At 40.6% G+C, this 26,223-nt stretch overlaps 2 protein-coding genes across 3 annotated transcripts in view; one reads left to right on the top strand and one right to left on the bottom strand.

The window, feature by feature from the left end:
- The window catches only part of IL12A (interleukin 12A), a 30,585-nt gene extending 14,111 nt beyond the window's left edge, over positions 1 to 16,474 (top strand). The window contains exons 3-7 of the mRNA XM_054040875.1: positions 12,390 to 12,507; positions 14,770 to 14,877; positions 14,988 to 15,029; positions 15,133 to 15,237; positions 16,109 to 16,474. Of these exons, the coding sequence (XP_053896850.1) occupies positions 12,390 to 12,507; positions 14,770 to 14,877; positions 14,988 to 15,029; positions 15,133 to 15,237; positions 16,109 to 16,276 (541 nt within the window). The 3' untranslated portion in view covers positions 16,277 to 16,474. The remainder of the gene's footprint in view (positions 1 to 12,389; positions 12,508 to 14,769; positions 14,878 to 14,987; positions 15,030 to 15,132; positions 15,238 to 16,108) is intronic.
- Positions 16,475 to 21,517: 5,043 nt separating this feature from the next.
- LOC128843522 (caspase recruitment domain-containing protein 8-like) overlaps positions 21,518 to 26,223 on the bottom strand; it is a 40,621-nt gene continuing 35,915 nt past the window's right edge. For both annotated transcript variants that reach the window (XM_054040406.1, XM_054040407.1), the window contains exons 14-16: positions 25,324 to 25,404; positions 23,400 to 23,672; positions 21,518 to 22,731 (exon numbers count right to left, since the gene is read on the bottom strand). In XM_054040406.1, the coding sequence (XP_053896381.1) occupies positions 22,721 to 22,731; positions 23,400 to 23,672; positions 25,324 to 25,404 (365 nt within the window). In that variant the 3' untranslated portion in view covers positions 21,518 to 22,720. The remainder of the gene's footprint in view (positions 22,732 to 23,399; positions 23,673 to 25,323; positions 25,405 to 26,223) is intronic.

Here is a 26,223-nt window from a genome sequence, read left to right on the forward strand (position 1 = left end):
TTTGTTTTAGTATTGTGTCTTTTTTTTTTAATATAAATATACCTGTTGCTATGTGTTTTTGTTAAAGAAGGCAAGGTCAAAGAAATGATGCCTCACACTTGGAGCAGAAGGGGGTGATGTTTGTGATGGTCCTTAGTTCCTGGAAGAGTTCATTCCACAATCTCAGGCCTCCAGCTGAGAGAATTCCGTCCCGCACACAGACAAAATTTATTGTTGAGAGTTCCACTGTGCCACAGGAGTGCAGTTGTCAGACACAGTCTTAATCTCAGAGTTTTAGATGGTCTGTTAGATATCCTGGGTCCAGGCCCTCAACCACTTTGAAGATAACTACTGAGACCTTTAACTTAATTCGAAATACTTTGGGAAGCCAGTGCAGTGAGCGGAAGACAGATTTGATATGTTTTGGTAGCCTTTGTTGCTGAGGAGACGCAGTGCAGCATTCTCAATTAGCTGGAGTTTCGTAAGTGCTGAAGGCTTCATGCCCATATACACTTAATTCCTGTAATCCATCTGAAAAGTGACAAAGGCCTAAATAATTGAGGCCAGGTCTTCATTTGCAGGATGAGACAGAGTTGCTAGCCAAGTATAGATGGTAGAAAGCTTTTCTATGCTGCCCATGAAAGTGGGTCATCTCTAGAGCTTAGGTTGTAGTTCAGTCTTCATATTCACTTAAACCTTGACCTCTTTGCTGAGATTGCCAAATATAGTGGTAGTTTTTATGGTGCAGACACCTGTCGCTTAGAGTTTAGGCTGAGATCAACAATATATTTCACTAGAAAGGACTATGGGACAATACCAACTGTAGGCCAATTGCGATCTGGGCTGGATTCATATCCAGAAGTAAAATACTCCATGGACCAGATCCTTAAATGATGTAAATTGCTGCAATGCCATTGAAGTCAATGAAATGACACAGTTAACCACCAGCTGAAAATCTGGGTCCATATCCTATTCCACATCCACTGAGACATCCAAGCCCAAATCTTCAAAGGTATTTAGGCACCTAGCTCCTATTGAAATCAATGGAGTTAGGCACCTAAATACCTTCAAGGATCTGGGCCCCAGTCTAGCACTTTTATGTCTTTTATTCTCAATTAATATGTCAGGTGTGAGGGAAACTTGTAAACGACAGACTTGTCCAAAATTGAATGTCCCTTTTAGAAAGGTTTGCTATACAATTCAAATCACATTAGGAAACATATGGAGCTGGATCCTGACACAGTTTCAACAGAGCCCTGTGTTTTGTTTTCTCTGTTTCACAATAGAGAAAAAGAAACTTCATTCCTTCAGTGCTGGATACAAAAGCTTTGTTGGAAGACTCAGCCATGCTTACTTTTCTTGTATTCCATCTAGCCCAGAGGTGGGCAAACTACGGCCCGTGGGCCACATCCGGCCCGTGGGACCGTCCTGCCTGGCCCCCAAGCTCCTGGCCCAGGAGACTAGCCCCTAGCCCCTCCCTTGCTGTTCCCCGTCCCCCGCAACCTCAGCTCACCCCGCCGCCGGCACAATGCTCTGGGCAGTGGGACTGTGAGCTCCTGGGGCAGCGCAGCTGCAGAGCCCAGCCTCATCCGGTACTCTGTGCTGTGTGGTGGCAGCAGCAGTGTGGCCCAGCTCCAGCTGGGCGGCACGGCTGTAGTGCCGTCAGCCAGTAGTGCTCCAGACAGCGCGGTAAGGAAGCAGAGAGCAGGGGGTTGGATAGAGGGCCGGGGAGTTTGGGGGGTGGTCAGGGGACAGGGGTGTGGATAGGGGGCGGGGCGGTCAGGGGGGGAACAGGGGGTTGAATGGGGGCAGGAGTCCCCGGGGGACAGTCAGGAAGGAGGGGGGTTAGATGGGGCGGCAGGGGGCAGTCAGGGGCAGGGGTTCTGGGGGCAGTCACGAGACAGGGAGAAGGGGTTGTTGGATGGGGCAGAGGTCCCAGGGGGCCATCAGGAATGAGAGGAGGGGTTAGATGGGGCGGCAGGGGTCTGGGGGCAGTCAGGGGATAGGGAGCGGGGGGGGGGTGTGAACGGGGCAGGGGTCCTGGGGGTGCCATCAGGGAACAGGGGGGGTTGGATGGGGCAGGAGTCCCGGGGGGGGGCAGATAGGAGGTGTGGGCCGGGCCACGACCCCCTCCCCTAACCGGCCCTCCGTACAATTTAAAAACCCGATGTGGCCCTCAGGCCAAAAAGTTTGCCCACCCCTGATCTAGCCATATGTATCTCAAATAAGAAAAATGTGCTCCTCTGCTGAGAAATGGAAGAAAGAAAATCATAAGTCACTCTTGTTGTGGTAAAACTTCAGAAACAAGATGTTCTTTGATTCTCACAACAAATTTTTGGGTGGCCTCAAAGTGTGGCCACACACTCTTGCTGTTGGCCACTCTGACAAGCCCATCTCTCTGTCCCTGCCTCCCACAGACCTTCAGCGAGAGCCTGGGGAAGGTGGGTCAGGAACTCATCAGCTGCCTGCGGATTCCCAGGCTCCCCATGCCCCAGCCAGGCGGAAGCGGGGGAGCTGCCCAGGGGAGTGCCCCAGTGACTGAATGCTGCATTGACAAGAGCCACCTCCAGCACTGCACACACCAGTCCCATGTGTCTGTAGAGGTGCTGCCTGGAGCCCCCGAGGAGTCTGCATGGTGCAGGGTGCTGATCTCTGTTGGCGCTGCCAGCACAAACACCAAGGTGACACATCTCACTGCACTTGGTAACAGTTATCAGTTATTCAGGAGCAACAGCTGGGCACTGCAGGAGGAGCCGTTGCTTTGCCCCCCCTACTTCTCCAATCTCTGCCCTTGCTTTGGAGGCTTACATGGCCGCAATAAAAAGGTGCTGGTGACCTTATGTGACCACGGTGGCTGCATTTGAGAAACACTAATCTACGGGGATGCAAACCAGAGAATTAAAGAAAATCTGATTCCTATTCATAAACTGATAGGCAATAATCATAACCCTAAGCACCATATTTGTGTTATGTCATAATACATTTCCAGGAACTGCCTAACTTTTTAGAACAGTGTGGGTAAGGAAGGTCCTTTTTCTCATCATTTACAAATCCAGCCCTCAAAACTAAACTTATGCCTTTTTTCTTTGGTTTCTTATATATGGGGTTTTTTAATACTATTTTTGTTTCTTTTTCAGTGCTTGAAAGTATTGCTTTATTGACACCATTATAATCAAGAGCAGAATTTGGTCCCGTCTGCTTTGATCATTGGATTTTTATAGCTTAAAATCTATGTGCTGAACACCGAATGATCACATCTCACATCCTATTAACACTGTATCTTTCTTTAAAAATGCATTCAACCCTCTAAAATATGGGTATCTACATTTGGGGTCTTAACTCATGAGAATATTTGTGACCATCAATCTGGCTTCATAGCCTTTCTTTTGCCTGATGAAAAGACCACTTGTGGCCAAGACATATCTAGTATATATTCAATATATGTGATTTTAGATTTTAAGCTCTTGAAACTGGGATGGTGTTTTTCCTTTTTTGGGTGCTACTGTAATAAAAATAATATATTATTAATAAATCAAAATAAAATATAATACATTAATAATATGAGGATTGCAAAAATGTTTATAGCCATTCACTAAGCAAACTCACAGCACAGCCAAAGGAAGTATAATTATTCCCATTTTACCTACGGTTAAACCGAGGCATAAAGAGGCTAAGTGATTCTCCAAGATCACACCACAAACTGCTGGCAGAACTAGGAATAAAACCCAGAAGTCTGACCATGCTGCTCTAGCCATTAGACCACACTTAACATAAGCAAACCAGGTAATACAGACTGTTCTGCTAAAAGAGACAATTGCTTGTACAAAAAATGGAGACCAAGAATGCGGCAAAAAATGCATTTCCGGAGCAGGATATGCACTGCACTGCTCTTCAGCTCCCTTTGCTGGCTAATTCATGAATTATCAAGATAGTACATTCGAAGCCAGCCAAGCACTGTTTTCTACGACATAAGAAGCTGTAAAATGCAATTACAGTAGCTAAATGCAGGCAGCTGGAAGTGAAAAATAGAGCAAATGGTTGTTTAGAATAGTTAGACCATAAAAGCCTGATTGCCAGGACCTATAACGGAAAATATTATTCTGGTTCCTAGTTCATTTAGAATGTTTAGATCCGCATATTGGATTTTTTAAAATATAAAATTGTAATAGATTTATTATAGTAATTAGGTACAATATAGGTATATATTACACATATATACATACTTTATACTGTATAATACACATATATATATGTAACTTATACATATTCTTAATATTGTATATTGCACTTTTCTTCAACAAGCACATAAACTAACCAAGAAATTATTTAATAATAATATCGCTTTTCATTCTTCATTGTCTCGAAGTTCTTTATAAACTGATAAACTCTGTGTAAGCATCCCCACTGAAATTCAGCCAGCTCTGGGATTAATGTGGCAGCCGCTTAACACAGAAGCAAAACAGCACAAATTAGGACAGGATGAGAAGAAAAATATCAGGCCAGATTTGCAATGGATGTAATTTGGCATAACCAATGGAATTACGGTGCTTTACACCATCTCAGAATGTGACCCATTATATCTACCAGAAACGATTTTAGGATTTTATACTGCAGGGGGAATTTGAAGAGGCAAAATGTAACTACCAAAATAGGAATTTTGATAGGACTTTGGAGTTAATGTCCCTATTCTTATTAAAAGTGCCCAGGGATTGTTAACAACCACAAGTGGTTAGGACCTCAGTTTCATGTTTCATCTTCTGAAAGATAGATTCATTACAGGATTCATGTATATGGGACATTTCTTTCTAATCGCTATTTAAGAAAAAGGTTGCTACAGCCCTTTGTAATTGCAAATGTATGAATACCGTCAATGATGTTATTCTCTAAGAAATATTAAAGATATTTTTGTAGATCTTTATTGAATTAATAGAAAAAATCCTCTCAGGAATTTTAGGAGAAGTGTATTAACTTGCAAGATATATTCAATTTTACCAAAAATCTGAAGTGTTGTTGTTTTTTTTTAAATGTAACTACATGCTGGGTTGGGGAGGAATTTTACATAGATGCCTTGCTAGGAAAGAAAATGATGCTCTTTAAGACATAGGTGTGCAATAATTGAAGACTCTACAAACTTATGTATAAGTCATATACAATACATTACATTAGCTACACAACTGTAGTAGCAACACATCTTAAGCCTGCTGGAGAGCATGTTGCATAACAGGAAATTTGGAAAGTTTATAAGGAAAGTCTCCGTGCCCAGTGTCTAGGCCAGGGATCGGCAGCCTTTCAGAAGTGCTGTGCCAAGTCTTCATTTATTCACTCTAATTTAAGGTTTCGCGTGCCAGTAATATACATTTTAACGTTTTTAGGAGGTCTCTTTCTGTAAGTCTATAATATATAACTAAACTATTGTTGTATGTAAAGTAAATAAGTTTTTTACAATGTTTATGAAGCTTCATTTAAAATTAAATTAAAATGCAGAGCCCCCCAGACCAGTGGCCAGGACCCGGGCAGTGTGAGTGCCACTGAAAATCAGGCAGCACACGTGCCATAGGTTGCCTACCCCTCGTCTAGGCTGTTGTAGCCAGTCTTCTCGGGCAGATCCAACATAAAAAGTTTCCTTTGCTGGCTGAGAGAATTACATTAGCTGCTCACTCAGCACTAGAATTGTGCCACACCCACCCTTCTCACTGCTGCTGGGTGAGAAAACACTGGCACATACCATCATACGGAGAGTGTAGCCTTCAACCCCTAGTTCAAGCTTCAGAAGGCTTTTGCATAGATATTGGATATTTTAGTAAGCACTGAGAAAAGTCTGTATAATAATCACTGCAAGGACAGTTGCATTGATCATGCCACCTGGGCTTCTTTTCTAGATTTTACTAAACTGTCTTTGGCAGCCAAACCAGCATTCTATTAAGTCATTTTTTCCCCTGTATAAGAACTTGCACTTTCAATATATTGCATTTTATTTCACTAGTAACCCCCAGCATTTAATCTTATACTGCAACATCCAAAACAACATTATCTTAGAGAGGAAGGATGGTCTCACAGTTAAGACATTGGACTGGGACTCAGAAGATCTGGCTCTGCCACAGACTTCCTGTGTGACCTTTGGCAAATTACTTAACCCCTCTGGGCCAGGTTCCAGCTCTTTTGTGCTGTTAAAAGGACCACAATGGCCTCATGGGGAATACTCCCAGTGCAGGAGCAGCATAGGACTGGCATATGCAGCCTTTTCCATACTCAGGGCAGGAAAGGTATTGGCTAAATATAGCTCAGTGGTTTGAGCATTGGCCTGCTAAATCCAGGGTTGTGAGTTCAGTCCTTGAGAGGGGCCATTTAGGGAACTGGGGTAAAAATCTATCTGGGGATTGGTCCTGCTTTGAGCAGGGGGTTGGACTAGATGACCTCCTGAGGTCCCTTCCAACCCTGATAGTCTATGACCTGTGCTTTGGTAATACTGGGCTGTGCAGCAGCCTGGGTCAGGCTGTTGTCAGTTAGGGCAGTGCCCTGGAGTTTTATTTTGTGTGTCATTCCTTTATGTATAATTCATGTTAATGTACAAAGTCCATTGTTCTATGTTTACATTTTCTTGTGTATTAGAAATAACATTTTAACTAAAAATAATCCACTGAATCATTACTACTATCCTAACACAGAAAGAACAGCTGAGAGGACTGGAACTCCTGTGTTGTGTGTTCCTATTCAGTACTGCTTCCCTTCATGTCCGAATGGCTAAGAGCCTGGTTTTCCCTGTGAGACCTGAGGCTGACAAGAAGGAAGCTGAGCCTCCTTTCCATGTGGGAGGGAGAAAATCACATACAGAGTGTCCCTTCCATTCACAGATCTCTGTGGTATAATCAAGACCTAAGTGTTTTGTGCAATGTTCCCATTGACATTAATGGTGGTTATGTACATAGAACCTGAGAAGACCAGACCGCAACATGTAATTGAGCAAAATACTGTTCTTTTCAGTCAAGTGAAACATATTATTTTTTGTTGAGGAATTACACATACAGGAAGTGTGGCAAATGGATGCCATAAGCAAGCAGTTATTGTCTACATCAGAGGTTCTCAAACTGTAGTGCGCGGACCACCACTGGTCCACGTGCTCCATTCAGGTGGTCCGCGGATAGTTCCTTCTAAGGTGCGCATCTGGGCAGCCGCACATGAGAGAATGAAGGGCCGTCCATCTAATTAGTGGAGCCGCGCAGGCGTGGCTCCATTAATTAGGTGCCAGAACCCTGGAGAAGATGCACATGTAAGGTGAGGTGGTGGCCTTGGGGGGAATAAGGGGTAGGTGGGAGGGGGCAGTGCGTTGAGGTGGGGGAAATAGGAGGTAGGTTGGGGGGGAAGTGGGGTGAGAAGAGAGGGTAGGGGGAAATTGGGACATGCAGGGCTGTGACAGCCAGAGAAAGAGGCAACTTTCTCTAGCTCCAGGGCTGTGGCTGCCGGGAAGAGAACCCCCTTCTTCCCAGCCCCAGCTTGGTGGCTGCCACTGCTGGGGAAAGAGGGAAGGACCCCGTCCTTCGCAGCCCAACTCGGCTACTGATATTAAAATATGAGCTGTGTCCTTTTATTTGAAGACTAAAAACACATTAATTATTATTTAGGTTTTTTATACAGCACTTTTATCCAAAGCGCTTTACAATAGTTAGCTAATGGTACAAACAACATTTGGAAAGATCATTAAGTGGTCTGCCAAGACCCTTAGCAATTTTCAAGCGGTCCATGGAAAAAAAAGTTTGAGAACCACTGGTCTACATTATCTGCCAGGGTGATTGGCACAGCTCCATTTAATGAGAAATCTCATGCATTATTACTGAAGACAACATTATAACTTAATTTCACCATGCAGAGAACCTGGAAAGCCTAATAAATGCTTTTCACACTCATTCATATTTCCAAAACCTGTTTCACTTCTATGTGAGAAAAAGTCTCCTAACTAAATTAAAACCACAGCCCACAACCTTAATGACTAGCCAAAAAGTGGAAAATACACAGTAAAACTGGAAAATTATACAGTATTTCTATTCTAGCAACGCTAGTCTCTAAACATACCACAAACATATTATGGGAAATTAGATGTCAATTAAAATAATATGAACCTGGAAATTCAACATAAAACTCTTGATTTATTCTGCTCCTGTTGAAGTCAAAAACAAAATTCCCATTGACATCATTGAAGACAAGATTGGACCAAAAATTCTTCAAACCCCAGAGATGATAAATCTATAATACTAACCTACATATTGGTAGTGCAACACACATACAATATAATCTAATATTAAAACATTATGTGATCATACAAGCTATAAAATCAGCTTCCAGATGTGTTTTATCATGGGCCATGACACCATATCGCTGTAAGTTTCCAGAGCTTTTGGTAATAAAAACAAAATTGAAAAAAGAAAAAGATTGGTGTCTGTACATTTTAATTGGATATTTTTACTCCTCTTACATTAAATTTTTGAAATGAAAAATTATACCAAGCTGCAGCCATGAATTGTGGGTAAGTGCAAAGAAAGCGAGATGACTAGTGTTGAAACTCCAACTGGTCGTCAAGCTGTAGATTTCTGTAGTACCTGCCTGCTGTGGTGCCCACTTTCATCTTATCATTTAATGAATTTTTGGGGAGGTTCATTGTTGTTTTGAAAAAGCAGTCACTAATTCTTGGCTATTTCTCATATCTCCACTGGTTGGGGTAAAATTCATTACAAACCCAGTTTCTTCTCTACAAACCCAAGTAAATGGGTTTTGTGAAGAGAACTACTTAGAGGCTGGAGGGGATTGGAATACATTCCCCAATCTGAAAGCACAGCACAAACCATCTCTGCAATCTTTACACTGACATTATTCCAACATCTGGGTTGTGATAGGGGCTATAATCCCCACACAACCACTACTCAGGGGTCCATGGAAATCAGGGGCCACATCCTTCACTGCCCTGTAGCTTGCACCTTGTACCCACTTGCACCCGTGTAAAATAGGTGTAAAACATATATTCTAGTTTGGTATCATTTTATACTCTCACTTTACACAGGTATAAATGATTGTGCAAAGGCAGAAGAGAATACCTCAGACCTCTGCCCTGTCCAGATTTCCTTGTGGTGGCTTCTGTGAAGTTGGCACAGAGCCTCATTCTGCTGCAACCAGGGAACAAAAGGTCCCTTGGCTAATCCACTGTGCAGCAGCCCAACATCTGTAGTAGGTGCTCTCCGGCCATGGCCATCTCTAATGCTTCACAGCACTGGTTTTCAACATTTTTTCATTTGCGGACCCCTAAAAAATTTCAAATGGAGATGCAGACCCCTTTGGAAATCTTAGACACAGTCTGAGGACACCTAGGTGTCCACAAACCACAGGTTGAAAAAAGGTGTTCTATGGTAACAGCAACCTTTCCCAGACCCCTTAGGCATTGTCTGCAGACCCCCAGGGGTCTGCGAACTAAAGGCTGAAAATCACTGCTTGAGGAAAGAGAAGAAAAACAAAATATATCAGGGGAAAATATCCCTTCCTGACCCCTACAGGTGACTGGCTGAAGCCCTGCAACATGAGACGTTAGGACCTTAAGACATGAGACTAAGAATAAACAGTGTATCAGGGCATTACACAAAACAGGATTTCAGCATCGACCTGGAACTTTCCAGGCAAAGATGTTTTCAGGCCTAATGTCTAATGCCTAGCTCTCAGGGCTTTTCCAGTTTCAAACTCCAAGCAATTTAATTGAGAAAATGCTCTCTAAGGGTACATCTACACTACAGCGGGGAGTCGATTTAAGATACGCAAATTCAGCTACGTGAATAGCGTAGCTGAATTCGACATATTGCAGCCGACTTACCCCGTTGTGAGGACGGCGGCAAAATCGACTTCTGCCGCTTTCCGTCGGCGGCTCTTACTACCACCTCCGCTGGTGGAGTTAGAGCGCCGATTTGGGGATCGATTGTCGCGTCCCAACGGGACGCGATAAATCGATCCCCGAGAGGTCGATTTCTACCCGCCGATTCAGGCGGGTAGTACTGTAATGACCTCTAAGAATTTTATTTGCTTGCCCCTGGAACTTTTTAAATCAAAAGATGATCCCATACCTAAAGTGATTCATTGCATGATCTATTGTTAGACCAGTGCCCCGAACTAAATAGAGCAAAAACAATTATATACAATAGATACAAAATAAATCATTTTAGATTGCTTTTTGAGAATAAATTTGCTTAATCTCTTTTTTAGACCTACACATTATATTTGGCAGTTAATCATTAGTATTTGGCTTGTGTAGATTTCCAAAAGCGTGCCATGAGCTAGATGTCTTTAAAAAGATTGTTCTACATATGTTATATTAGAACCCCTCACCCCCAATTTCTGTAACTATGTAATATTAAACAAGACAGGTGCTGCCATTTCCTACACATTAAAACTTTAGAAAAAATATCAGTAATGTTCATCCTTTGCATATAGTTCATTATAGTTTTAAGGAGTGATGCTCTCCCAATTGCAGCCAGTGGGAATACTAGTTCCTAATTTGTTTGTTATTTTTCCCCTTTAATATGATAGCCATTACTGAAGGCCATTATATGAGACAATGTAATGAGAGTATAAACAAAGGTTCCAATTCAAGGATTTCAAAGTGCTTTCCAAAGGTCAATGTTTTAAGTGTTAAAGCATCCACAGGATGAAGGGAAGTATTATCTCTATTTTAAAGATGAGGAAATTGAGTCACAAAGACATTAAGTGACTTGTCAAGGCCTCACAGCATGTAAATGGCAGCAAAAGACATAGCAACAAGATATCCTGAATTCCAATACTGTACATACATTAATTACTAGAATATGCTTTCTATCTACAACAATAGGAAGCTTGTTTATCACACTTGTTTGTTCCTTACATGCTAATGATATCATCCTGCACCATAATGACATTTGAACAAATTCATGACACCACTCTGTGATGCCATAATGCAAGCAGCTTGGTCCCCAGACCACCTTTTTCCAGATACTACAGTGATTGGCATTGATCCAACTGCTAAAACAGATTTCAATTATTTTTTAAAAAAATTATGTATCACTAAATGCTCCAACATCTGGATGCAGGGCTCGGGACTGAGTGGTCACCAGCACACAAAAAAAAAGGGGGGGGAAGAAATGTTTCACCATTGCTTACCGTTTACAAGGTGGTCGTATCATAAGAGTAGAGGCTATTTAGAACTAGGGAGGAAGATTATATACTATATATTGTATTACAGGGAGTTAAAATATGTTCAGCTTCAGCTCATCTTTTTGCTTTGCTGTTTGTGGAATGCAACAAAGAAAAGGAAGGCCTAGTGTATCTCTTGCTGATTCCATTTCTTCATTAAAATCCTGATTTAACTTCAAGACATATTTCTGAAAACCATACTAACCTGTCTGTGCTGGACCAACACTTTATTCACTGATGTGTTGCAACACTGTCACACTAATTCTCTTGCAAGGCTGGCAGGATAAACTCCTTGTGCATGAGGCTGTGTCTGCATGTCACATCACAACCTTTACCGCAAGGATCTCAAAGCACTTCATAAAGGTAGATGCACCGAGTCCCCTAGCACCAGTGTGAGGAGGGGGAACTATTATCATCCCCACTTTTTCAGATAGGGAAACTGAGGCAGGGAGCAGTGACGTGATTCATCCACGGTGACCCAGAGCTGGGCATTGACCTGCTGTCTCCCAGGCCTTGGAGTTGCTCCCTAGAGCCCAAGCTTAGCCAAGCAAAGGAGGCCGGGCGGGGGGGCCATGGCAAAGTCCCCCTCGGCCCCCCTCCTGGTGCCCGGGCCCCAGCTCGCCCCCGGCGCGGCGCTGGAGTCCCGCGCGCCTCTCGGGATTCCCTGCCCGCCCGCGAGGGCGCGGGGCCTGGCCCGTGCGCTCTCTCGGGATGACTAGCCGGGGGCCGCTGCCTCCCGGAGGGAACCCGAGAGCCGGCCGGCCGCGTCGCAGGGTTTCAGCTCTGACCAAGCAGCTGATGTAGAGAAAGAGAGAGGAGGGAAAGTCCTGGCTATGGTGCGCCTCCGGCTATAAAAGCGGCTGCCGCCAGCCGGACCCAGCAGCGCTCCAGCACTACCTCAGCGACTCCACATGGCGAAGCGCACCGGCCCCGACTGCCCCCGTGAGTGACCAGCGCCCCGCAGCGGCCTGGCCTGGGAGCGCAAGGACCCCGCCAGCCGAGGGCTCGTGCGCTGTGCGCTGCGACGGGCTCCGGGCCGGGGTCTGGGAAGGGTCGCGGCCGGGGGGCGGGCAGCGCGTGGGGAACGAGGAGCGGAGACTGCACGTGCAGCCGCGTTCCGTTGTTCCTTGCCCAGGGGTCGCTGGCTCCCGTGCTCACGCGCGGCCCTGGTTTGTTTCAGGTGGCTGGCTCCTGGTGACTCTCCTCTGCCTCAGCCTGCCCGACTTGGCAGCGACCTCGCCGCTGCCTTCCTCCTGGCCCAATCTGAATGACTGCCTAAATGTTTCCAAATCCCTGGTAACCGCTGCGAGGGACGCGCTGCACCAGCTGAAGGTTTGTCTTTCCTTGCCTCGTGTTCCGCGCCTCCCATCCGTTCTGGTGACCTGTTAAAGAATGTGTCACTCTTTAAGCAAAGCTGTTTGTCTTCAATATATATTTACAGCTAAATAAACCCCAGTAAAACAATACCTGCAAGGGTTAAATCAGACTTACTGGGACTAACTCCAGAGGAAGACGTGGGAGAGGTGTTAAATATACAAACTAATGGCACCAGGAGTTGGTATGAAATGGTTTTTCCAGAAGGGAGACAAGTGTAGCTTTGCCTCTGTATCCAGATTTGTTTTGCCAGAGTCACACTTTTGTGCAGAGGAGGAAGAATGGACTTGTGGTTAAAGATTCAGATATCCCAGTGATGGGTGCACAATCAACACCTAGGTAGAAGGGATAGGAGGAGGTGCAGTTCAGGAAACGTAAGTTCTGTTGGTGGCTAAATGCACTCTATGACTTGGGCAAATTGCTTGGGCACCATTTATACTACAAATCTAACTCTGCCATTGCACATTTGTCTGATGTGGCTAGGTTAAGGAGTCCCATCTACTACACAACAAATAAAAAAGTATGCTAGAACATGGATTATGTCCCTGACCCTGAGCTGGGAGTTTTTGATATGTAGTACACAGAAAGATCAAGGATTCATCTTCATGTTGTCTCGTTTTTAAAATAGGGAAAATAATACATACCTACCTCTTAGGGGCGTTGTGTTTATCGATGTGTGTAAAAACGTGTTTGAGATATTCAGATGGAAGGAGCTGTAGAAGGTTTTATTTCTATGATAGGAGGCATCCTCTTTCTAAAGCAGCCAGATGGTGCACATTCCCAAACTGTGTGTAGCCTTACATCTCTGGCTCTTCTGTTTGCTTCAGCTAATCAAATTTCTGTGTCCCTGTTTTTAACCATATTCATCATTTGGTATTTCCAGAGAACTGTAATAATTTGTCCTTAATTTCCTTACCATTTTTTTTCTTGCTTGTTTCATACTTAACTTTCATTTGTGCGTCCAATCCTTTTTATTATTATTATTGTTCTAATTATTGCCTGAAATGATGCTTGACCTGTCATCTTCCACTTGTGCAGGACTTAAATCAATTGGGACAAATTTGGGGATGATAGATATGGTAGTATAAATTATTGTTGGTAAGCAGAACACAATACGGGGATTGACTCCAGCCATCCTCCCTTCAATACTTCTTGGTGGTTTCATTATTTTTTCTTTTCTGTGACAGTTTATTTGGGGATGTCACACAACAGCCTAAGATTCTGGGGTTATTGTGTTTTTTAAAGAACAGATAGAATCAGGTTAAGGCAAAGAGATGGTCTGCATCACATATCCAGTATTATGCTCAGTAAAAGTTAAACTAAATAGGTACTTTATGCTTAGTTACAATTAATAAAGAAAATACCTTTTCATTTTCTCATGAGAACTTTCTTCCCTTAAACTTTTTGTCTTCCAGCCTGAGTGGCCCTCTGTCACAGCATCTCCCTCTGATCTGTGTCCTGCTAGTGTTTGCTTTTACTTTTTCCAACCTCTGTTCAGTTTGGTTAATTCATATATAGTCACTAACTCCTGTAAAACATGCCACAAACATGCCATCAACTAGGCAATTAGGTAGTGTGTTTGGCAGAATTCAAACAGCCCAGCATGAAAGTATGCTCTCGCATTATCTCTTTCTAAGAGTTTTATGGGTTGGTTCAGGAGGCATCCTTTTCTCTGCCATATTTTTTAGTTATATATGTCTCCTTTTCTTTTTAGCATCTCTCACTGGTACAGTTGAACTGGTGGTAACACAAAGGGGAATCTGTTTCCATCACCTCAATGAGACAAAGTGCCACTGATGGTTGGCCACAAGACAATGCCACTTGTCCATTTGAATGTTATTTGTCTTTCTCTTTTTTAAAAAGTAATCATTTTTTAAATTGTAAGTTTGTGGTATATAATGTTCTGAGTGCAGATTCATCCTCTTAGAATTATTTAGAATGTTAACATAATGGAGACAATGTAATCCAGTGCAATGCATACAAAATATAAATCTATTTACAACCCTTGCTCCTAATGAAAATGATGGCAAAATTTCCTTTGATTTGAGCTTCATAGCTTGGATATTTGTTTGTTGGTTAAAGGCGCAAAGATATATAAAGAGGACGTTGAAGCACCTTCAGTTGCCATAAGTCACCTACTATCCAGTATATTTCTGCTTATAAACATGCCCTGCAGCATTATGTGCAATGATTCAATCAATGTCCCCTTTGTTTACATAGGAGCTTGGCACGCTGGGATTTGAATGTACTCTTGAAGAGGTTGATCTTGAAGATATCACTAAGAATAAAATCAACACAATTAAGGCTTGTATGGCAGAAGAGTCAAAGGTATTGCAATAAATAGAAATCAAGTTTCATCACCTTTATATGGAACCATCATGTAATTCATCATAGTGATACATTATGTCACATTCATGTCTGGTGTCTTTGATTTTCAGACTGAAAATTGTCCTACACTGAAAAGAGCTGATTTTGATAAGGTAAATTGCCAGTCTCCCAAAAGAACAAATCATTTGCTTTTTGTTTGTCTGTAAGCATCTAACAGCACTCTTCAATATTTCTTAATCCTTGTATCTTCTACAGATTGAGTGCCTGCGAGGTATCAATGAAGACCTGAAGGCTTACAAGGCAGAGTTCAAGAATTTCAATAACCAGAAGATACTGGCTGCTATTGACAAACTGATACAGGTCTGTTTTCCTTTCAATTGCCTAAAAGAGTACTTTGTATTATTTCTACCATAAATGAAGTCCTGTTCTATGTGTTCCTTTCTGTAGTTACCCAAATAATAAGTTACTCTGGAATCTAGTCATTTAAAATCTTGATTATGATTTTTTCTTAAAATTGAAGAAAGTTTCTCATCTCTGTACAAATGAGGACTTACTTTGATAGTGTATATTCCTGTATTAAAAAAGTGATTCCCTATCAGTGATTTGGTAAACATACTAGTAGCGAATTTTCTGTCTTTTTAATGGTATCTTACTTTGTCTCCCATCTCTACCATGAAATGGGGTGAGAGTGAGAGATAAGACTATATTTTGGTAAATAATTAATATGTATTGATAGGAAATAGGGAACATATGTAACATGGTTATTAACAAAAACAATAAGGAGTCCGGTGGCACCTTAAAGACTAACAGATGTAATAACTGGTAGCAATCATGTCCCTACTTTAAAATAATTGCCTTTTTATTAACATAGCATATCTAGATACACTGGAGATTCTAATAGTTGTCAAATGCACTGGATTTAATTATTTGTAACCCACAGCTCCCCCTGATTATCCTTTAAAGGCCCAAACCTGTATTCCTTGGCAGGGAAAAACTATTTACATCATTAGGAATGTTTGTCTGCATAAGAAATACAGGTTTGGGCCCTAACTATATGAATGGTATTATTACTATCATAGTTTACCTTTTCATAAAACATTTTATTTTTAATAGCTTAATTTTTTAAATTTAAACTAATTTTTTTGCATATTCAAAGACTGATGAATATTGCTACTCTAAACATGGTTAAATTGTCTGACCAACCCACTTTTTTTTTTTTTTTTTTTTAAAGGCTGTGAAAATTAGCAGTGTGAGTGTGGAGCAACCATCTACAAACAGAGGATCAGCCTCTTTCAAAGAGAGAATGAGGTTATGTAGTGTTCTCCATGCTTTTACAATTCGCACTGTGACCATAACCAAGATGCTGAACTACCTGAATTCTCCTGGAAGCTCATCCTAATCACTGAAACCTGGAAGCACTTTCTATAAAACATTGAATCAAAGCTATTTTAAGTATCTGAAGAAAATATATATTAGGTTCTACTTACTGCAAGAGCTCTGTGTGCAGAACTCTCACTGAAGTCATTGAAACTTGTACACACAGAGGGCTTCCAGGATATGGACCTGAATTTAAGAATACAGTAATATTTCTACAAAAACTTTTTCAAGGATTTAGCACAATAATATTCTACAATATTTTTCATGACCTAAGTTGTCTTGAGCAAAATACTATCAGTGTCTTTTAAGCTAAGATGTTAAATTTCTACATTTCTAGAAAAAATAAGCTATATTATATCAACATGTTCTCAACATAACAAACACCCAGGTATAATTTATTTATCTTAAATTATTTATTTATACATTTGTACGTTTTTATAAAATTATTATATAAATTGAAACCTATTTATAACATTCCTGACTTATTTATTAAACAATAAATAATAAATGTATAATCTGTATAATTAACTTTGGTCTTTTTCTTATTTGTGAATTAAAATCAATCTAAAAGGGATACTGTCACATCAGCAATTGTTTTTTAAAATATATTTAAATATTTGCTTGTAAACAGTACATCACTGTTAACACCCAAGTACTGGAAAATAAATCTAATTTTATTTTCTTTATTTGTGTTGGATATATACTCTCAGACAAGACAATGAAAGTAGATTACTCTGTCTACCTTATAGTTAATTTCCAGTCACTATACTAGATTCATAGGGTGAAATCCTGGTCTCACTGAAGTCAATGGCAAAAATAGTCTATATAATTTATATTATATAATAAATATTTAAGGCCAGAAGGGGACTCTTGTGATCTAGTTTACCCTCCTACGTAATACAAGAGGTCATAGAACTTAACCTAGTAATCCATGTAATTTGCCAATGGAACTAAAGCATTTTTTTTAAAGGCATTGGTTTTGATTTAAAGACTCCAAGTGATGGAGAATTGACCACATCTCTGGGTAATCTGTTCCAATGGTTCTTTATATTCACTGTTTAAAATACACATTTGATTTCCTGTTTGAACTTCAGATATTGTCAAGTTCTCAGGCCCTAATACAATGCCCCAGTGTTTGGGCTGCAAAGGCCACTGGGGAATTTTAATTCATTTTTGGGGGGAGGGGAAGGAAATAAATACTACTAATAATAGAAGCATTTCTGTTGAACTTAGTTATGGTATCAACTTGTTTTTGATTTTGATTTTAACCAAACCTAAAGCTTGAGTCAAATTTCAGTTGACAATGTTTCATTACAGAAGTGCAACCAAGGATTTACCTCTCTCTGAAAAGGTCTAATTCTTGTTCCCTCTGCATCTGAGTCTGGCCATTTACTACTCTTCCCTGCTCGGGGGCGGGGGGGAAGGTAGAAGGGGAAACGCATTGATGCCACAGAAAAGACATTCTTACTGATCTCAGTTTCAGGGAATTGAAGTTGCAGGGAAACTCCTGCTTGGCTCCAGGGTGGAGCATGTTCAATGCAGGGGTACTCTTCCAAGAATTTAGCAGCCAAACTCTAAATCTGTAATGAGCATGTGTGAAATGTGATATTTCAAATGCTTATAAGTAGGCCAAATTTGAGGTGTTTTTTTTCTCACAGAACTGCAACGGGCCCATCCCTGACACCATGGTGTCACCACTTGCCAAATTTCAAGTCCCCGCTCCACAGCATGGTGATGCTAGAGCTTGTAAATGAAATGGTTATAAGAATTTTTCTAATGGAGGCAAAACAACGTATTTTCCCCTACTGTCATCCTTGGAAAAGGATGAGCCGTTTTTGCTGGAACCTTCCAAAAAACAACAAAAAATTATTCTGACAGACACCTGGCATGACATGTTTCAGCTGAAACAGTTACAATTTGGCAAGATTATGAACATCTGAAAACAGTCTCATAATAGCAAGTACAACCTTGGCAGTCCTGAGCCCCCATTATGCTCTAACTTGTGCCAGAGCAAAAGCAGAGAATCAAGGATGTGCACCCAGTTCCCTGGCAGTCCTCACACTTTGTGGCATCCAGCAGAAAATGGACATGGCATAGAATCTGCCCCAATATTTGTTATGTGTGTCAATCCTAGAGGAACTCTCCTTGCTTAAACACCCAAATGATGGGTAAAATAGTCTTTCATCTAAATTTAAAATAAAAATGTATTTGTTTAGACTAGCCCAATTGTTCAGCATTAGTTCAACAGGGGTTCCAAATTTGATTTTTTGTCATGCTGCTATGACTGATTCACTAGTACATAGTGTTTATTTACTAATGGTTTTATATATTCCTTTTAGTATCACGTGAATATTAAATAGATAACATATGTTGTATTGTATTTCCCGTGTTTTTCTTCATATGACACTCACAAGTATGTCATCCCTACTTAAAATATGATTACACATACTATGGGGGCGGGGGGACCCATTGTCTACTTTGAAAATTGTCTTCAATGGGGCCAGGATTTCACCCTGTGTATTTAATATTTAAATACATATTTAATACTACAACAAAGTCTGAAAGGCATGTTATTAAAAGTAATTGTTAATTAGGCAGATTTAACTACAAATCTAACTAAAAGCTGGTAATCCCCTCTGAGTGGGAGGCAGCATGCTGTGTTATTGATTTTAAATATGGAGAAAGACAATACCCTTCTTTTAACAACTAAAGAGATCCCCTAATAGCAGAGATGGACAGATTATTCTTTACACCCACCTACAAAAAGCTTCCTCTGACATTCATCAGTCAGGAACAGTTGGCTTCATGACACAGTGTGAAGGAAATTTCTTGATACATTAATACCAGTGCCCCAGTGCCCCCACTATTATAGTCCCCAAAGTTGCAGTGTCTACAATACTTGCTGCCGGTGCTACTGCATAATTTTGGTGCATAAAGCTCCCGATGACGTGATCATGCTATGGCCTGATATGGTATAAAGATGGGAGGAAGTCAGAGTTTTGTACCTTCACAGTCTCCCTGAGAATTTGATATTTAACATAATAATTGAAATGCAGATCTGATTTATTTATAACCAGATACAATACATTTTTATATCAACATTTTAATGTCATTTCATGAAGGAAATTAACTGATTTTTATAAAAATCTTTGAATGCTCAATAAACATTTATAAAATATTTTTATTAAAAAATTCACAACAAATGTCTGTTACTGTCACAATCTCTCTCTCATATAAATGAAGGAATTTCCTCGCTGATTCTAATTAGGTAGCACTTGGCCAAACAGGTAGCCCAACTGGAGCCATCTTAAATGATCCAGTGTGGGAACAGTTGAAGGTTAAACATACACGGATTAGGCTTTTCTAAATAATTTCAGTTAACAGCTGGTTTAAAAAAACTGAATTAATAAAAAACATTAAAAAGTATGAATATATCTTAGAGCAACTTTGAAATTTTTTTTTCCACCACTTTCTAGGGGGACTTAAATTGTCTCAGTCCTAATTTGCCTCAGAAGAATAAGGACTCTTTCGTGTTTGATTCTTTTTTTCTTCTTATAGTTTACGTTCTGATCCTGCAATGAGATGCACCCAGGCATACCCCCTGTACACACGCTGTGCTCCATTGTAGGATCAGGTGCTCCTGAACCATCTTTGCAATTAGATGGAGTAGGTCCATATTTTTGAGGGTTTGTTACATTCATCAATAAGGTAGGAAGCACACAATGACCCAAGAAAGTAACGTATAATATTCTCCAAATAAAACAATTTTCTGAAGTGCCTTCCCAAAATGTAATGGGTTTATGCAGTCACAGAAAAACAAACAATGAGCGGTAATTTAACATACTGCAAAAATTAAGTATATTGGCTGTGGTATCAGTGGCTGCAGAATTTCCTGAAGTGTGTTTTCTCATATATGTGGCGGCATAGAGTCAGCCCTTAAAAAGCAACTTTGGAACATATAAACGGCAGCTTAACCAACAATAAGGGCATGCATTGTCAGGTGAAAAATCAGATCATAATGACTCTCCTTCATGTGGGCTCATCAGTGCTCAGCCATTAATCTTTGCTGTAACTAAGAAAACAGAGAAAGCTCAAAGAGAACCAAAAGTAATGTACATGATTTAAGGAACTCCCATTGACCAGAGAGACAGCAAGGTCTAACGGTGGGAGGGCTTGAAGTTCCCCTCATGTATATCTCTCCTAACTCATTCCACTGGAGGGAATAGGGTTTCCCCACAAACACAGAAGAGGCTACAGAACTAGCCTTTGAGCCCCATGTATTTCTGTGGCTCCAAACAGATCCTGAGAGATCAGCAGGAGACCAAAGCATGGCATTCTGGGCTCCCAGCACTGCCTCGAGTCCCACTCTCTGACAGCAAAGAGTCAATAGAGCTACACAGCCAGGGATTCTGCAGTTAGTAGAAACTCCTGGAACTCCCCTTAGAAGGGAATCCACATTATGGAATGGGAGCAGCAGAAACATAATACTCTGGTGTTATGACATTCCTGCCCCAAGTTCCACTTGGCATGGGTTAGGGAAAGAGATAATAAATACCCTTCCTGCTCCAACCAGCCCACAGCTCCCCTGGCTCACTCACTCTCTACCTCCTCTATCCAAAGGAATTCTCGGGCTAGTGGAGAGCCCTCAGAGGTCCAGGGAGGGTGACCACTGCCACGGAGTTGCTGAACGTCATTCATGCATGGCATGGTTAACTCTGTGGTTCCTGTCTGTGCATGGATATTGGAGGCATAACCTCTATTGATCATGTCTATTCTATACGAATATTCAGTGCCATCCTGACTAGACTTTCACTGTTGTGTCCTAGTATTCATTGGGTTAGGTATAAAACCTGGGCTGGTTCTACACTATTGGTGGTTTCAAAGCCCTGGTCTAGAATGTGAAGGGGATATTCCAGGACTTTACAGAAAGTTCTGCAGAAACTGGACCAAGGCATAGAGTAAACTAACACACCTAACACAAAAAAAGGCTATGGGCAAGATCCAAAAGAACTTATAGTTAGTGGACATAGCGCTATAGAGATATACATTTTCAGAAGGATGAGAACAGAATTTATAAGATCAGCATGAATACAAAGACCCCTAACAGAAGAATGTATATAAGAGTAAGTAGGATTTCATCTAACAGCGAACTGATAGAGGGCTGCAAAGATGAACACTGATATAAGATCAGCATGTGATATAATTTAAATTATATATTATTTGCAGAATAAAATGTTAAAAATTCAAAATTCCAATGCAGATAGGTATTTCTCAGTTTTTATTCATATTTTAAAAAGTACACAAAACCAGTACACATTCAAAGGGAGACAATACAGAGACATCCACAGGAGCCCTTAAAACTAGACCACAATCTTGCCTGCAAGGAAGCAGTTCTGTATTATAGATAACAGTATTTTAAAAGCTTAAAAACCTATAAATGTGTTTTCTGTTTGCTGATTTATCTATTGACCTTTTGCTTTTCTACAACCTTTAGTAATTTTTCTATTTCTAGCCCACACACCTGTTATTTTAATGTTCAATTTAAGTTAAAAACAGTAAAAAAGTCCAATACTAAAAATGCATTTAATTTTACACTGATTATAATACAACAAAAAGCTATACAACATACAAACTCATCTTATAAGAAATGTGTGAACAACAAGACACGGTAGAGTCAACATGGCCCTGCCTGAGAAAAGTTAAAGCTGCCTTTAGTACGTATTGGTGCTACATTGAAACTAATGTTTCACCTTTGAATAAACATAAAACCAGCCTAGCAAAGAGGCGGTATACACAAACACACACAATGATCATGTAATTGCATTACCATGAAGGGTTTATGCACCATGTACATGGCAACCCATCCTGAGCCTCTGAATGTATGTACAGAGAAATGTTTTGTACACAGTGAAATTGGCAGTATTGTTTTATAGGTGATCATGAGAGGTACATTAATGAGCCCCTCAAGCCATTTCTAATCTCTGTGGAAATCACCCATGGAACTGGATAAAAATGCTTAATATTGTCAAATAGTTGGAAAGGGTGAGCTGTTTTCAAGGGTGGGTTAAGATAGCTCACATGAGTTGTTCAGCACCTAGCAGGAATGTTTCAAAGGAGACATGAAGTCAGTGGGAGATTCAAATTGCATTAGGATTGCTGCTTCAGTGTCAACTATATTGTTAATATGACTGGTATCCAAACATTTGAATAATTACTCCTGAAAATGTTAAATTCATTTACATTGGTGCAAAATTCAATTCACACTCTTTCCCAAAAGAATGTTTTGTCTAAACTTTTCCAAAGATTGTTTATGGCTTGTATCTTCATAACTGGTCTCCTGAGTTCCAAACTGTAGAGAGAGTCCACAATTAAATCATATTTAACAGTATGAAAAGTTTAAACCATTATGCAGCTGAATGCCCCTGAGAGTTCTCCTTTTAGCTGTTTCTCCATGAACTCATGTCTGCTACAAAAAACCTGAGGAAATGAACACACAAATGTATATATTAGCTGGCCTCTAGGTACTACTGCAATAGAATTGTTAAATCGTAATAATAATAACAAATGTACATAAAAATCTTATGATACTATACAGATATAATTTTAAGCTAATTTTCCCCTTCAGAAAGACTTTCCCTGGATCAGTTTAGGCCCCAATTCTCCAAACAGCCCTGCACATGCTTGACTTTACAAATATGAGTAGTCCCATTGAAATCAATGTGCATAAAGTACATACAACAGTGTTTGCACGATCAAGGCCGCAATAAGCTTGGGTAAAGGTGCACCTTCAATGTTACTAAAATATCTAGGAACAAAGGTACAGACATTTCTGCAATGAGCTCTGTAATAAAAATAAGATTTTGCTTGGGTTTATAAGGGTGGTTGATTTTAACTGATATGGAGCTATACCAACTGTTCTAAGTATTAATCACTCCAAAATATTTTTTCAAAAAGCAAGTATAAAATACTATAATTATAAAGTAGAATGAAAAACAGTTGAATCAACATTAAGGGGGAAAACTTCATGTTTTATTTACACAATACAAATATATATTAGGGTGCCTAGTGAATTCTCTGATACTGAAACCAAAAGCATGTCTGAAACACAATCACATAATGAAGTATAAAGAAAAGTTGATGTGTACCTTCCAGTATTTGTATTATTTCATATGACACATGATCCTTGAGACTGTCATACAAATTTTGCGCAGTTCCATTACTCTTTTCACCTTTCCTCCACTTCTCCAACATCAGGAATTTATGAACATTAACCTCTTCTTCTTTTGCCTGAATCTGCTGAATATCTTTCATTTCTAACTTAAGACATTCAATGCCAATTTCTTTCCAATCTTTACCCATCTTCTTTGCAAGAGACATCAGTTGCTGATCAGTTAACGTAGTTTTAGCTTTAGTTCCATCTAAAAAACACACAGGATACAAATCAGCTGCAACAAGAAGACATACGACAAAGGTGATCATATTAGTTAGTGAGTGAAGCTGCATTTTCACTTCTTTTATTGATGCTGCTATAATGCTGACTAATGAAAACTGTACTGACTTGCTAGCTTACCATGCAGTATAGGAACTGACAAGACAAGCAAAGTAAGTGTCAGGAGTGATGAAAAGTCATCTGAAGAAGAAGTGCAAAACGTCCGAGGTTGCAAAAATATCTTAAATTTAGTTTTCATGCCCAGGACTTGAAAAGTTTTTCTGATCATAAACAGCTACTTGTCTAGTGGAAAAAATGCACAAGTCTGAAACATCGAGATATGCTGTTATACAGAATACCCAGATACTTCAGATGCATATGCAGCATTAAAGTGCAAGCCAAGTTCCTTCAATCACCTGAAAAACGCAGGTATCTAGCATAATAGTCTATCTTAAAGTGTGCTACTTCTTACAGAGAACGATGATTAGTATACCTTTGTAAGAATTACTTCAGTAAGAAGTCACAACCGGCATGGTTATATCTATCTAGTCAGAACCTCAATGGTCTAATCAAATTTCTATTTCAATGGATCATTTTATAAAATACTGTAAATGAAGTTTTTACATGATTAAATAGCTCCCTCTAGTGGCTAAAAGCCATCACACAGAACTATAGAGAGAGCCTACCATTGACATGCAAATGAAACCTGATTCTTTCTGCATTTCTTGAATATCACCTTATTCAAACATCATCATTTTCTTTGGATGAGCTGACCATACAGAAATAGGTACTGGAAGCAAAAGATGTATCCCTTTCCTGGACAGAATTCAAACACTGTAAAGCAGGGGTTAAAAATGTAATGTAAAGTTCTGAGCTAAAACTTGATATATATGAAATTGAAAACAGAAACTGGATCCAAATGTACAATTTTGAATAGTATCTACTGTAATATGATATTCCTCTGTATGACATTTTGATAATTAACCCCATCATGTCTATAATTTCTCAGAGTAACCATTAGGAAAGCCAGCAAGGCTGAAATTTTAGCAACATGTTTGGAAGAAAAATAAAGCTAAGATTCTTAGAGGCATCTAGAATTATCCGTGCAACCTCTTATCTGTTAGCATATCCAGTAGCAGCAGGTGCATCTGACATTGGAACCTATTGAATTAAGGCCCTGATTCAGCAAAATACATAAGTGTGTGCTTGAGTCCCATTGACTTCTCAATGAGAGCTACTGGGTGCTGAACACTTCTGAAAAATCAGGCTACTACTTTCAGATGTCAGAATAGGAGCTGAACTTTTGGAAGATCTGGTCCCAGTCATGGGTGGAGAGTTCTTCAGGAAAAATAAATCCAGCACAATAGCAAAAATTCTTCAAAAGCAGCTCTTTTGTCTTGATGTACACTCTCGCCTAATTTATAGCATCAATCTATGGTCATACAAGCAAACATTTGTTCCTAAAAATGAGGTATATTGATGCCTTCTGCACCCACAAATGAAGGTTTCTGTCCTCATAAATTCTGTGGTCAGATTTGTGGAGGCCAATTTAACATTTAACCCTAAGAAATAAATAAAGAAATAAATAGGATTAAATGAATCTTAAACAAATATTTTTGAATCACACAAAAATTCTCTACCTGAAATATCTCTACCCTTTAGCCTTTTATTATAAAATTCTTCGTCTGAAAGGCTGTTGCTTGATTTCCGTCTTCTGTTACCTAAGGAGTAGATGACAACTGATTTTACTTTTTTGTATCATATATTCTTCTCTTGTGCTTAATCAGCATGTAGTAAAGCAGAGTGATCTCTCTCCAGTGCAGCGGGGATTAACTTCCCTTAGGAGGCGCAGCTAAGGTTGCCAATTTTGGTTGGACATATTCCTGGAGGTTTCATCACATGACATAATCTTTAATTCACTAGGTGCCGTTAACCTATCCCACCCTCCCCAGGAAGTGCAGGGGCAGGGCAGGAAGTATAAGAGTAGGGCCCTGCAGCTCAGTTCAGCTGGACCAGAGAAAGAGGCAGACAGCTCTCTCAGTGAGGTCCAGGACCAGTCATGGCGAAGACCAGCAACCTACTGCCCCAGAAGATGAAAGACACTGGGGAGAGACTGGAGCAAGGGCCGCCCTACTGCAAGACTGTGACACCCACAGGAACTGGTAGGAAGTTGCCCAGCGAAACCAGACATTGGTCCAGTTGGACCCGCTTCCTTGCTAACCCCCTGTGGGATTGCCTTCCACTGCTAGGCTCCTAGGCTGGGACCTGGTAGATCAGTGTGGGGATGGGTCCCCTTTCCCCACCCCACACTTGGGAGCCGAGGTCCGGAGTCACAGACTGTTGGTGACACCTCAACCAGGGACCAGGGACCCCCGCTGATGGGCAGTGTGCTGGGCCCCCCGGTACAGATAGGAAGTGCTAAATGGGCAGTTACATGGCTGCAAGTCAGGCCACCGTGACAAACATCCGGCCAACCTACTGACTCCCCAACGCTGCCAGAAGGGGGTGCCCTAACCCTGAGAGGGAGAAACTTTACACAG

The sequence above is a fragment of the Malaclemys terrapin genome, chromosome 9 (assembly GCF_027887155.1).
Source record: "Malaclemys terrapin pileata isolate rMalTer1 chromosome 9, rMalTer1.hap1, whole genome shotgun sequence".
Taxonomy (NCBI): Eukaryota; Metazoa; Chordata; order Testudines; family Emydidae; genus Malaclemys; species Malaclemys terrapin.